This window comes from Pan paniscus, chromosome 19, assembly GCF_029289425.2.
Source record: "Pan paniscus chromosome 19, NHGRI_mPanPan1-v2.0_pri, whole genome shotgun sequence".
Taxonomy (NCBI): Eukaryota; Metazoa; Chordata; class Mammalia; order Primates; family Hominidae; genus Pan; species Pan paniscus.
Window position 1 is genome coordinate 89,489,828 of NC_073268.2, and position 13,942 is coordinate 89,503,769.

General features: G+C 50.4%; 1 protein-coding gene across 2 annotated transcripts in view; it reads right to left on the reverse strand.

The window, feature by feature from the left end:
• Positions 1-13,942, reverse strand: part of SDK2 (sidekick cell adhesion molecule 2) — a 316,025-nt gene that overhangs the window by 138,595 nt on the left and 163,488 nt on the right. For both annotated transcript variants that reach the window (XM_008965925.4, XM_003813355.5), the window contains exon 3: positions 520-626. In XM_008965925.4, coding sequence (XP_008964173.3) covers positions 520-626 — 107 coding nt within the window. The remainder of the gene's footprint in view (positions 1-519; positions 627-13,942) is intronic.

Sequence of the window (13,942 nt, forward strand, 5' to 3'; positions counted from 1 at the left end):
AACTCAAAACAAAAACAAAAACAAAATAAAAGTCATGGAGGCCCTGGGAAGTCTGCTGAGAAGAGGGTTGTAGCTGGAGAGGCTCAGAGTGGCCATTCTGAAGATGCCCCTTCCCAGGTGTGAGGTGGACCACAGAGGAGGCACTGGAAGCAGGTGCAAGGCCCTTTTTTGAAACACAAATCAGCTGGTCCCATTTAAAGGACACAGACAAGGCCACCCTTGTCTAAAATGAATGAAAAGCACCAGGGAGCTCTTGGCTCTCGGGACATGTGATGGGGTCACAGGGTCAGCAGATGTGCATGAGACTTACAGCTGCGTGACCTTGAAGAGGGCCTGCTACCTCTCTGGGCCTTGGTTCTACCAACTGCAAAATGAGGTTGCTGGCTGGAAGGGGCACCATGGGCACTCAGTGGGTGTTGATGGCCATGACGGGATCTGGCTCTGCCCAGGATGTGGCTGGTGGGTGCCACTCTGGCACCACAGTCGCCCCCCCTGCCCCTGGGTCCCCATTGTACTCACAGGCCACCTGGACCTCGGTTTGCCGCTGCAGCAGGGCCCCCATTCGGTTCCGCACGATGCAACGGTAAAAGCCAGCGTGGGTGCGGTCCAGGCTGGTGATCATGTATCTATGGGACAGACGAGACAGCCAGTGAGCAAGTCAGGCAGCTGCAGGGGTACAGAGGTCAGATTGGGCTCAGAGGTCAGAGGTCGCCAGGTCACCCTCTTTTGGAATAAGAGTACCAGGGAACTCTTGACTCTCTAGCCATGTCATAGGATCACACAAAGGTCTTTATCAATAAATAGGAGGGTTCCTCCCAAAGCCAATGAGGCCTTTGCTCAGCTGCCTGGGAATTAGCCTGCCCTTCTCCAAGCAGGGAAGGTGCTGCACCCGAATCCTTGACCCTGACCCTAAGGCTGTGTCAGCTGTGTTGGAAGCAGCTATTCTCCCTGACCTGTGACTCACATGACTGAGAAAGGTGGGGGCATTTTTTTTTGTCCTTGCAGAGGACTGTGCTATATTAGTTGAAATGGATGGAGGTGACAGAGACAGGGAAATTTACATGTTTTCCCAAAGGCTCAGTATCATTCCTTTCTTAAAATTACAGACAGCCCCTGATGCCCACCCAAATCTCATCCTGTAGCTCCCATAATTCCAAGTGTTGTGGGAGGAACCAGGTGGGAGATAATTGAATCATGGGAGTGGGTCTTTCCATGATGTTCTCGTGATAGTGAATAAGTCTCACGTGATCTGATGGTTTTATAATGGGGAGTTTCCCTGCACAAGTTCTCTCTCTTTGCCTTCTGCCATCCATGTAAGATGTGATTTGCTCCTCCTTGCCTTCCGCTATGACTGTGAGGGCTCCCCAGCCACATGGAACTGTGAGTCCATTAAACCTCTTTCTTTCGTAAATTGCCCAGTCTCAGGTATGTCTTTATCAGCAGCATGAAAACGGACTAATAATACAGCTGCACTGCAGCTTTTGGGCTGATGGGGTTGGGCAGAGCCTTCTGAATAAGACAAGCTAGTGTTCTGTGGGTTCTGGGGACAGGATGTGGGACTCCAGGCTGGCCCCTTGAAAGCCCACTCCAGAAACACTCGTTACCCACAGAGCAGCAGACTCTGGCATTGGGGGGCAGGCGGCTGGGAGCAGGTGTATGTACACTCACCTAGCTGAGAGGCAAGGAGGAGGCAGGTCAGTGAGAGGAGCTTCTGACAGTGGGACAGGAGTGGATGAAGGGGACTGGGGTCCAGGGGCTAGTTCTCCTGGTTCACCCTTGGTGGTCACCTTTCCCATCCCCTAGGCAATGGTCCCACAGGACCCTCAGAGGAAGAAGGGATGTCCTAGGATGCCTCTCTCCAATTCATTGGTATCCTAGGGTTTGCCCAGCTGACCTGGTGGACAAGTTCCTTGACACCTGCCTCTAGGGTATCTCTAGATGTGCCAACCCTGGGATGCAGCAGCCTTATTCCTGGGAGATGCCAGTTTGGTTTTATTAATACATGAGATCTGGCTAGGGCCTGTCATCATCATCATCTTGCCAAGAATAAAACAACCACCACCCCTTCCGGAGCACCATCTCTGCATCAGACACTGTATTAAGTACTTTTCATACGTTTCTTCATTTCACACAGCAGTTCCCAGCCTATAGAATATCATGAACCAGTAACACTTAAAAAAGTGGGACCAACATGAGACTGTGAACTTCTTCTTTTGCCGAGATTATTAAAACCAACCAACCAGAAAGCAAACAGACAAATAATCAGGCAACAACAACAAAAACACTTAAAAAGGGATAATATTAAAAAGTGCCAGGGAAAGAAAAATAAATAGAAATGGTCAGCATTTAATTTAAAAAGGACATTTCTGAGATGACAAAAAACTCCTAATCTCAGCATAAAGGCATTTAAAAAACTTTTTTTCCTCCTTTATATTAAGAAAAGAAACTTTTTGAAAAAAGAGATGGGGGTCTTTTTGTGTTTCTCAGGCTGGTCTTGAATTCTTGGGCTCAAGCAATCCTCCCACCTCTGCCTTCCAAAGCGCTAGGATTACAGGCGTGAGCCACCGCACCCAGCCAATTTTTAACAAATTTTTAAACTTAAATTTTACACAAAGCCCACTACCCTAGCCTGACTTTTATGAGGACAGTTGCAAACTGTCATCAGTCAGCACTTGAGAGCCTGTGACTTAATCTCCACACTAACCCTACTAGCACCTTCTTTCTAGAGGTGGAGAAGTTGAGGCTCAGAAATATCTTGTCAGTAACCTGTAAGTTTCACACATTGTAAGAGGCAAAGTCCCACAGAGCCTTTCAGACTCCAAGCCTGGCTGTGAAGCTGAGGTCACATCCCAAGGGCCCCACCCTCCATCCTGGGTCCGTGCAGGCCTGACTCACAACTGGCCACGTGCCAAGTTCGCTCTGGCTCTGCAGCATTTTCCAGAACCTTCTGGCTGCCCAAGCCCCTTATCTCTGCCACCGGCTGCAGCTCTTATCTGTCTCTTGCTACTGTGCGCAGTGTGATGGCGGGGAGACAGCAGTGCCCAAGCTCTGGTAAATCTCTCTTCCTCCGTTCACCTCATCTTCAAATCCACCCTCAGCCCTCTCTCCTGCTTGCGTCCCCTCTCTCCCGAGGCGAGGGGAGGCCACTGTGGGGGAACTGTCTGAGTCTGTAAAGTGATGGGGTGACCCTAGAGGGGAGATGGAAGAAGAGATGGGCCGGAAAAGCTCTCTGCCTTTGGAAATGGAATCAGATATTATTAAAAAGCACCAGAGAGAGGAAAAGAAATAGAAATGGCTGATAAAGTCATGAAAATATGCTCAACTTCTGTCATAGTGAAAGAAATTCAAATCAAGACGACAAGACCATGTTTGCCTAGCAGATCATCAAAGATTTTCAGGTGTGGTCAAACCCAGTGTCGGCAGGAGTGAGGGGGAGGGGAAAGTATACCTGCAGTACTGTTGTGGTACTGGAAGTTGGTCCAGCCGTTGGGAAAAAGTCTATGAAAATTAGAATATGCCAGCTCTTTGACTCAGAGGTTGTGCTCCTAGGAGCTGGCCTTTTATTTATTTATTTTTATTTTTTTGAGATGGAGTGTCACTCTTTTGCCCAGGCTGAAGTGCAGTGGTGTGATCTTGGCTCACTGCAACCTCCACCCACCAGGTTCAAGCAATTCTCCTGCCTCAGCCTCCCAAGCAGCTGGGATTATAGGCACCTGCCACCACGCCCAGCTAATTTTTGTATTTTTAGTAGAGATGGGGTTTCACCATGTTGGCCAGGCTGGTCTCGAACTCCTGACCTCAGGTGATCCACCCACCTCGGCCTCCCAAACTGCTGGGATTACAGGCGTGAGCCACGGCTCCCAGCGAGCTGGCCTTTTAGATACACTAGCAACTATGTGACAAAAAAATATGTGCAAGGATGTTCACTGTAGCATTTGCTTGCCATCGCAGAGACAAACAAACAAAAGCTGGAAGCAAACTAAATGTCCATCAAAATGGAATTGGATCAATAAATGATGCAGCAGCCACAGAATGAACACATGTTATGAGAGGAGGTAGGAAGGTGTCCAAGACACACAGAGCATGGAAAGAAAGTAAGAGCTGGGGAGGAGGGGAAGGTTTGCGAATAAAAGCACGCGATAGCAAGATGCTAAACAATCTCATAGTTGACTGTTAGGGACAAGAATGATAATATATTCTTATCGGTTGCTGTTCATTGATACAGGCTACCAAACCCTTAATGTTTTACATCATACAAACCGGTCCAATAAAAATCCCCACACTTCGGGAGACCGAGGTGGGAAGATCACTTGAGGTCAGGAGTTCAAGACCAGCATGGCCAGCATGGCAAAGCCCCGTTTCTACTAAAACACACAAAAATTAGCCAGGTGTGGTGGCACACGCCTGTAGTCCCAACTATTCGGGAGGCTGAGGCAGAAGAATCGCTTGAACCCAGGAGGTGGAGGTTGCAGTGAGCTGAGATTGCACCACTGCACTCCAGCCTGGGCAACAAAGACTCTGTCTCAAAAAAACCAATAATAATTTAAGTTTGTTGCAAAAATGCAAACAAACAAAAAAAAAGGTAAAGAATAGTGTGATGACATGATAGTATTTGCTATGATGCCATTTGCGTAAATTGAAATAGTATATATATATTTCTGTGTATTGTGTGTATACAAATACACAAGCACAAACACACACACTTATAACCACACAAACACACTGGGATAGGCATAAAATTTTTTCAAGATGAATACTCCAGAATGTGTTATCTCCCTTTTGGGAGAGATACCCGGGATGGGGAGGGAAGAAACTTCTATTTTTTGATTTTATGTCTTTCTATGCCATCAGAATTTTCTTTATCGTACGCATATATTGCTTTTATTTTAAAAATAAAATAAAAAGATGCACATTGTACACATAATTTAAGCATACATTATAAAAAAGGCACCAGGGGCTCATTGGATCTGGATTTGTTTGCTGATGTCAGTGAGGCGTGGTGAAATTTAAACTTTAATAAAAGCCCATTTCTTTTTTTTTTTTTTTATTTTTTAGAGACAGGGTCTCATTTTGTCACCCAGGCTGGAGGGCAGTGGTGAGATCCTAGCTCACTGTAACTTCAAACTCCTGGGCTTAAGCGATCCTCCTGCCTCAACCTTCCAAGTAGCGAGGACTGTCTATTTGCCTCAGCCAGGAATACCCAGGTCCCAGTTAGGGCCTAATTAGGGCCATGAGGAAGGCCCATGGGCTGCTGGCCCCCTCCCCTCCCCCAGGCCGCCCTCTGTACCCCTCTGCAGGTACTCCCTGCCCCAGCAGTGCGGGTACAACCTCTCTCCCGCTCCTCCGCCTCCGTTTCTTTGGGCTGTCTCTTTGGCGCTCCCTGCCTGGGAGACCTATTTCTGGCTTGTAGGCAACATTATTTAAAGTAACAGTTCCGCCCACTGCCTTTCCTACCAGGGAAACCCACTTCACTCCACCCAAATTGCAGCTCTCGTCTCCCTGCCTCCCAGGCGGGTGGAAGAGGCATTTGGCCAGCTTCTCGGTTTGCGAGTCCAGCGCACTGTAAGCATCTCCGATAATGACAGTAACAGCACTCATTATCCCCAATGCGCTCCCTCCTGGGCCACCAAGACACACTCAGCCCCCAGCTCTGCCTGCCCCACTCACCCGTAGCTGCCAGCCCAGCAGGAGACTGGCTGAGTCCAGCCCCATCCAGGTCACCCTGGGGGTGGGGAGTGGATTAAATGGCTCCTGGAGGAGCAGCAGGGCTGGAGCTGAAGGGTCCACACCCGATCCACTCAAGAGGAAGTGCAGTGTTGGAGAAGGCACCAGGACTCCCACCTCAGGGGGACTTACACTTGACTTTCCCTTCTGTTCTTTCTTAGATGTGTGGCCCAGGCAAGTTATGGGACCTTGCAAGCCTTAGTTTCCCTGACTGTAAAATGGGAATAATGATGGCCATCTTTGATCTGGGCATCCAGCGAGGCCGTGGATACAAATGCCTGCACAAATGTTTGCCAAGTGAAGGGGCAAATGTAAGAGTCATTGGCGGGGAGGCTCAGAGAGGAGGACTAAGAGGGTGAAGCAGAGGCCCTGCCCCTAGAATGCGGATCCTCTAGGGGCTTCAGCCAAGCACTAGGGGAGCACGGAGTCCCCTGCCTGGCACATTCCTCGGCTTCTGACCCCTCAACCTCCCAGTCACCTCCATGTGCCTCCTCGAGGTGGAAGAGCAGGAACCTGGCTCCTCCAGGGATGGGGAACAGTGACGGTGGCTGGGTGACCTGCAACCTTACTCTCTATTCAACGAGGAAGAGCTGCTGGGTTGTGGCCTCTGGGAGCCAGCACACACCTGCATTCACCTACCCCTAGGTCCTTTCAAAGGACCCCTCTTTATTTATTTATTATAGGAAATATATTCACAATTCAAAATTCAAAGAAAAGAAAAAGTACACAGCAAAACGTTTCTCCCACCCTTGTCCCCCAGCTGCCCTGTCATCCTGATCCCCAACATACACAGGGAGGAAACGACTGTCATTCGTTTCCTGAGTGTCTTTTCAGAACTTCTTTACGCAAATGCAAGCAAATACGCATTTAGAATCCCTCCCCATTATAAACAGGAGACATGGCCTCCTGTATGCACTGCTCTGCTCCTTGCTTTGTGCAAGTGACAATGTATCTCAAAAATCTTTCCGTAGCTGTGCATGGAGCTTCCTCAGGCTTTCTGACAGCTGCAGAGTATTGAGGAATCTTCTGGGTGGAGGAAGATTTGCTTTCTCCCAGTTCAATGGTCAAAAGCAGCAGGTGGTAGAGAGAGCACCTCAGGGGCTGGGCTTGGGGCTGAGGGCAGAAAGAGGGCAGTGAAGGAAGATACGCCAAGAATCCACACCCGTTCTCGTCATCCCCATCACAGATTGTCCTGATTTTAATCCGGCAGGACCCTGCGGCTCAGTCCACTCTTCGAAGATGAAGAGATGAGCTCAGGGTGGAGGGCGCAAGACAACAGTGGGAGGAAGAGCCAGGACAGATAATTGGATTTTTAGCGACAAGAGAGGAGCAGGGGGGACAATAACTGCCCAACAAATGTGGCATCTTCTCCAGCACATGAGGAAACACACAATGCCCTTTTTGGTTCGAGTCCTTGAGTGTCACAGTTGATATTTAAAATGATTCTTACTCGCATTAAATAAGATATTTCAATTCCACGAAGCTGTCAGGAGCTGATGCGGACACCAGAAATAATAGGCACACTCTCCTTGTATTGTCCTCGTTAATAAATCAGACGCCTGGAGATGCACGCGGTGATGCTCCCATGGAGGAAGGAGGTGTGTGTGAGTGCACATGTGCACACTTGTGCACATACACGGAGCACACTCATGCATACTCACCCATGGTACAATGCACATTCATGCACGCCGTGCTGTGCACACACATGCAAACTCATGCAATCCACCTCCCTGCAAACTCATACATGACTGTGCACATACATTTGTGCACCCACATGTTTGGATGAGGCCTCCTCTCCTCAAGTGAACTGTGCTCAGGTAGAGAAGGCAGGTGGGTCATCATGTCCACTGGGGGGTCAGGGGACCATGTGTGCCTGCTGCCTGCAGGTGTCGCCCCAGATGTCTGAGGCCAACACAGGTTCCAGGAACAGCAGTGGGCCACTGAGCTCGGGAACCCAGATTTCCTTCCCTCTCCCCATGGACTTTTGGGCAGCAGGCAGGAGAAGCAGCAAGTGCTGAGCATGTGCATGTCTGTGCGTGTGTGTGTGTGTGTGTGTGTGTCCTCAGACACCTGTGAGCACACACTGGGCCTGTTCCTGCAGCAGGAAGACTTAGGTGGTGATCGAGGACCTGGCCACTGGACTGGTGGCTGGCTAGAAAAAGACTGACTATATTTGTGGATTTGCTTTTGCAAAGATTCTTCAGGAAATCGGGCAAAACTCTGTCCAGGGCGATCAAAAGGGAAAAGAACATGTACCAGGTAATAAATAATAACAATATACCATTATGCAATTAACATAACTATTATTATGATAAATGTCACTGTTCTAAGGACTTTATATTTTTTAATCACATTGCTGTAATTGTATTTTATTTTTTAAGTCTTATTTTTATTTATTTATTTTTGAGACAGAGTCTCGCTCTGTCGCCCAGCCTGGAGTGCAATGGCGCAATCTCGGCTCACTGCAACCTCCGTCTCCTGAGTTCAAGCAATTCTCCTGCCTCAGCCTCCCAAGTAGCTGGGATTACGGGCACCCGCCACCATGCCCGGCTAATTTTTAATATTTTTTAGTAGAGACGGGGTTTCAGCATGTTGGCCAGGCTGATCTTGAACTTCTGACCTCAGGTGATCCACCTCCCTTGGCCTCCCAAAGTGCTGGGATTACAGGCGTGAGCCACCGTACCTGACCTAAGTTTTATTTTCTTTATCATCACCCAGGTATTAAGCCTAGTACCCAACAGTTATTTTTTTCTGCTCCTCTCCCTCTAGGACTTTAACGTATCCACTCATATGATCCTCACAGTACTGCAGAGGCAGTGCTAACATAAACCTCGGTTCACAGATGAGAAAAACGGGGCCCAGAGAGAGAAAGTAACTTACCCCAGGTCACACAGCTAAGTACCTAGAATGCTGGGACAGTCTGGCCCATTGACAACATGAACCTCAACGGGATATGTATCCGATGGCTTGGGGTCTCTCATTCCTAGGGTAAGAAGAGGATAGTTTGGCTGTCTACCTCCTCCTGCTTCACATAGACAGAGGCAGAGTATTTCTGGGCAGGGCCTAAATTTTGATCTGGGCCATGTTAATCAAAAATTGTTGCTAAGTGCTGGCCAGTCTAGTACACTGGAGGCCCAGGAAGAAGGAGCTGGATGGCTTGGGCAGCCCCTTTAGTGGATCTTTTGATTGTGGAAGGAGAGGCTCAGGCATGGAAAGGGTTGAGGCAAACAGAGCTCACCTGTTCGGTATGATCAAGTGGCTGTAATGTTGAATTTCCCTTCTGGTAGCAGCCTTAAGGATCTGCTGGGGGTGAGTGGGGGTGAAAATGAGAGACAGAGAGAGACAGTCAGAGAGACAGAGAGATCTAGGGAGAAAGAGAGAGAGACAGGGAGGCTGAGATGGAGAGAGACACACACAGAGAAACAGAGTCAGAGAAAGAGACAAAGAAAGACAGGGGACAGAGACAGAGAGGTAAAGCCCTCTCCCCATGTAGGACACAGCCAGAGGCCGGGTAGTGGGAGCAGGCTGCCCAGGGAGGGTGATGTCAGCTGCACCCTGTGGTGAGGACAGCCAGGGCACCTCAGGAACAGCAATGTCTGTTTTTCTATTTTAAGCAGTTTCTGTCCTGTGCTGTAATTCCCCTCCCACATCTTCGGTGAGAATTGGTGACAGGCACAGCCTGTTCTGTGGATGGTACTTGGGGAAGGATGCTGTGCTCCTGGCTGGGAGGCTACAGGGCCGCCATTTGAAGGGGAGGCAGCAGCCTCAGGAGGGGAAGGGTTAGGGGAAGATCCGGAATTGGTTCTGGAGCAGGCACTGGGGAGGGGACAGGCAAGCCCAGGCGAGCTGAGCACGGGGTTCCAGAATCCTTGGAAGGTGGGGGAGGGCCCTGGACTTGTCCCCTCCCAGAGGACAGACACTGGGATAGGGAAGGATTCTGTGTCCCTCGGAGGAGGGGGGACTTGGGCACAGTGTGTTCCCCCCGCCTTCTAGGGAACCTCAGGGTGGAGAGGGGGTACCCGCAGTGGACAGAACAGGGAGGAACCCCTGACTCTGATGTGATGGTTAATTTTAGGTGTCAACCTGACTGGGATGAAGGATGCCTGCCCAGACAGCTGGTAAAGGATGGTCTGGGTGTGTCTGTGAGGGTGTTTCTAGAAGAGATCAGTATTTGGATCAGCAGATGGAGTAAAGAAGAGAGAGACAGGGAGACAGAGAAACAGAGACAGAGAAAGAGAGAGACAGAAAGACAGGAGACAGAGCGGTGAAAGCCCTCTCCCCTCGCAGGACATAGCCGGATCCCTCACCAACGCAGGAGGGAACCATCCAATCCACTGAGGGCTTGGATGGCACAAAAAGGCGGAGGAAGGAGGAATGTGCTGTCTTGGGAGCAGACGCCCGTCTTCTTCTGCCCTTGGACGCTGGGGCTCCTGGTTCCCGGCCTGCAGACTCTAGGACTTACACCCATGGGCTGTCGGTTTCCAGGCCTTTGGGCCCAGACTGAATTACGGTACTGGCTTTCTTGGGTCTCCAGCTTGCAGGCGGCAGTTGGTGTTCTTGGCTGGCCTCCATAACCACATGGGCCAAGTCCCATAACGAACCTCATGCATCTGTCTCTCTCCCATTGCTTCTGCTTCTCTGCACAACCCCGACTAATACACCGACCGTAGAATATGGGAGATAGGCCGGGTGTGGTGGCTCACGCCTGTAATCCCAGCACTTTGGGAGGCTGAGGCAGGAGGATCACCTGAGGTCAGGAGTTCCAGACCAGCCTGGCCAACATGGTGAAACCCCACCTCTACTACCAATACAAAAATTAGTGGGGCATGGTGGCGTGTGCCTGTAATCCTGGCTACTCAAGAGGCTGAGGCAGGAGAATCTCTTGAACCAGGGAGTTGGAGGTTGCAGTGAGCCAAGATCACGTCACTGTGCTCTGGGCTGCGTGACAAGACTCCATCTCAAAAAAAAAAAAAGAAGAAGAAGCAGGTCTGTCTCCTGTTGGTTCTGGTTCCTCGTAGGGCTGAGCAGGGCAGGATACAGATGTGTCTGAATGCAGCTGCTCAGCTGAGGCACAACCTGGGGCTTGCACAAGCACCTGCCGCTGGGCGGTTTGCTTCATAAGGGGAGGAGATGTCTCAGGGCCTGCTGGCCACCACTGAGCCTCCCCCGCTTTGCCAGAAAAGCCCGTGAAGCTCTGATTGATCCCCCGGCCCTGCGGTCAATGAGAGGATGGCGGTGTTATCGAGCTGGGGGCCGCTATCCCGGTGACAGCTCTGGCTTGCGATGGCTAGGGGAAGGCGTCTGTCGGCCCTGGGACCTTCTGGGCCAATTAAGTGCTCTCAATGAACAAGGATAAGGACTTCATTAAACTGTGATCCATCAGCCCAGTGGTCCCCACAGAGGTCTGGCTGGATGAGAAAGCAAAGGAGAGAGCTGAGGGAGCCAGTGAGGTGAGATGAGGGCAGGACAGGGCTGGGAGCCCAAGACGGCTACTCCTCCTGGGTGAGCGGGACTCCCACTGCTTGAGAAAATAAGCAGGGATCCCTCCCTAAATAACAACCACAGTAGCAGCATCGGGTTGTGAGCCAAACACTTGACACACGCTATGTGGTTCATTCCCAGGTCAACTACAGGGGAAGGGACTCCTCTTCCCATTTTACAGCCAGGGGACCTGGGCTCAGAGAGGTTGAGCATGTGGCCTGAAATCACCCAGCTAGGAGGCAGCAAAGTGAGATTCCCTTTCAGGCCCATGTGACCCCATCTGTGCTCCTGCCCTATACCTGCCCACCCTGACCCGTCCTGGGGCCCTCAAGACTGCTCTGCGGTAGGTCTTCTCTGCTTGTTTTTGCTTCACAATCCAGAAAGAAGTTCCTCTGGGGAGCTGCCCAGACCTTGCCTTGATGCAGGAGCTGTGTCTGAGCCCAGCTGGGAGAGAGCCGCTACATAGATGGGAGGAGAGTGGGGCGACCCGTGGACAACTCTGCACCGACACAAGACAGAACTTTTTTTTTTTTTTTTTTGAGATGGAGTCTCATCCTGTTGCTCAGGCTAAAGTGCAGTGGCGCAATCTCGGCTCACTGCAGCCTCCCTGGTTCAAGCAATTCTCCTGCCTCAGCCTCCCGAGTAGTTGGCACTACAGATACGTGCACCGCCACACCTGGCTAATCTTTGTGTGTGTGTGTGTGTGTGTGTGTGTATGTGTGTGTGTATATATATATGTATGTATATGTGTATATATATGTATATATATGTATATGTATATGTGTGTGTGTGTGTGTGTATATATATATATATATATTTTTTTTTTTTTTTTTAGTAGAGTTGGGGTTTCACCATGTTGGCCAGGCTGGTCTCAAACTCCTGGCCTCAAGTGATCCACCTGCCTCGGTCTCCCAAAGTGCTGGGATTACAGGCATGAGCCACCGTACCCAGCCAGACAGGACGTTTTATTACTAGGAGCAGAAAGGAATGAAAAACCACAGAAGACAAGCCCTGTCCAGGGTATAAGGAGTTAAAACTTAGGTTTCAGTTTAAACAGCCGGGAAAAAAGAAATGCTGAGATTCGGGGGAGGCGGCGTGGTTATTTTATTTTATTTTTTAAAAAACAAGAAAACAGAAAAGCAAAATGAAAGGAGCATCTCCTCTCACCTCAATTACAATTGTGCTTTAGAATTTCCTCACCGCTCCCTGCTCCTCCGGCTCGGGGAGGAAAGCCTCGCCACCCAGCTCCCACTCCTGGGGTTGGGGAGGACGCCTTTGTCCCGGGCTCCTGGCACCCGGCTGAAATTCTTTATGATTCTTTTCATGCCAAGGTGGATCAGAAAGAAACCAAATTAAAACAAGCTGATAAAGAGGCTGCATGGAAACCAGGCTTCAGGGAACCAAGGGGCTGGGGCTCTGTGGCCGAGTCATGGTGGGTGGCCAGAGCAGCCCCATGGACCCACTTCTCTGGGCTCACTCCAGCCTCCCAGGTGTGCAGGGGAGACTCAGTTGCTTCTCAAACTGGGAGAAGCGGCCTCCTAATAAGACCTGCTGAATGCACAGTGGTGCTGGCTGAGAAGCCTCTTCCCTCACAGTGAGTGGGTTCCCTGATGCGAGAGGCCCTACTTGTTTGAGGGAAGCAGGACACTGGGGCATCCAGGGGCGTATTTGTTTCTCAGGGCTGCTGTAACAAAGCACCATGGCCTGGGTGCCTTAAAACGACAGAAATTTCTTCTTCCACAGCCCTGGCTGCCAGGAGTCTGAGTCAAGCTCAGCAGCACCATGTTCTGCATGAAGGGTCCCAGGGAGAATCCTTCCTGCCTCCTTCAGCTCTGGGGGCCCCAGGTGTTCCTTGGCTTGCAGCCACATCACTCCAATCTCTGCCTCTGCTTTTACTTGGTGTTCTCTTCTCTGGGTTTCTCTCCTCCCCCACTTTTCTTTCTTAATAGAGATGGGATCTCACTATGTTGTCCAGGCTGATCCTGAACTCCTGGGCTCAAATGATCCTCTTTCTTTGGCCTCCCAAAGTGCTGGGATTATAGCCATGAGCCACTGTGCCTGGGCTTTCCTGTCTTCTTAAAAGGACCCCATCGTATTGGATTTAGGGACTACCTTAGTCCAGTATGACCTCTGCAATGACTTTATTTCCAAATAAGGTCACACTCTGAGGCACTAGGCATTAGGACATCAACATATATTTTTAGAGGAGACACAATTCAACTCATAACAGCTGAGGCTTGAGCCGTGGGGTGACTTAGAGATGGGTGGGACTTGGTAGGGTGTGCATGTGTGGAGAGGTGGGGCCTGGGCCTCTCCACCTCCTTCCTGAGGGCAGGAAGGCTCAGGTAAGTGCAGGTGCTGATGGAGGCTGAGGGGGCGAGGGAAGGAAAGGAGGAGGTGCTGTCCAGTGCTGATCCTGAGGGGAAGGCAAGGATGGTTGAAGAGTGCCAGGCATGATAAGTGGATGTCAGAGACAGAGATTCCTGAGACATCGACTGTGGTGCTGGCCAGAGAAAGAGCCTGGCTGGGATAATGGGGAGGCTGGACTTCATGGCTGGGCCAGTCCCCACCAGGCCTTATGGGCTGGGCTGAAGAATTTGGGCCTTTTCCTGAGGATAGTAGAAATATGCTGAGGGTATTAACCAGGGCTATAAAACAGAGCTTAGCAAACTATATTCATGGGTCAAATCTACAGCCACAGCCTCTACAATAGGTGTACCAGGAAGAAAGAGTTCAC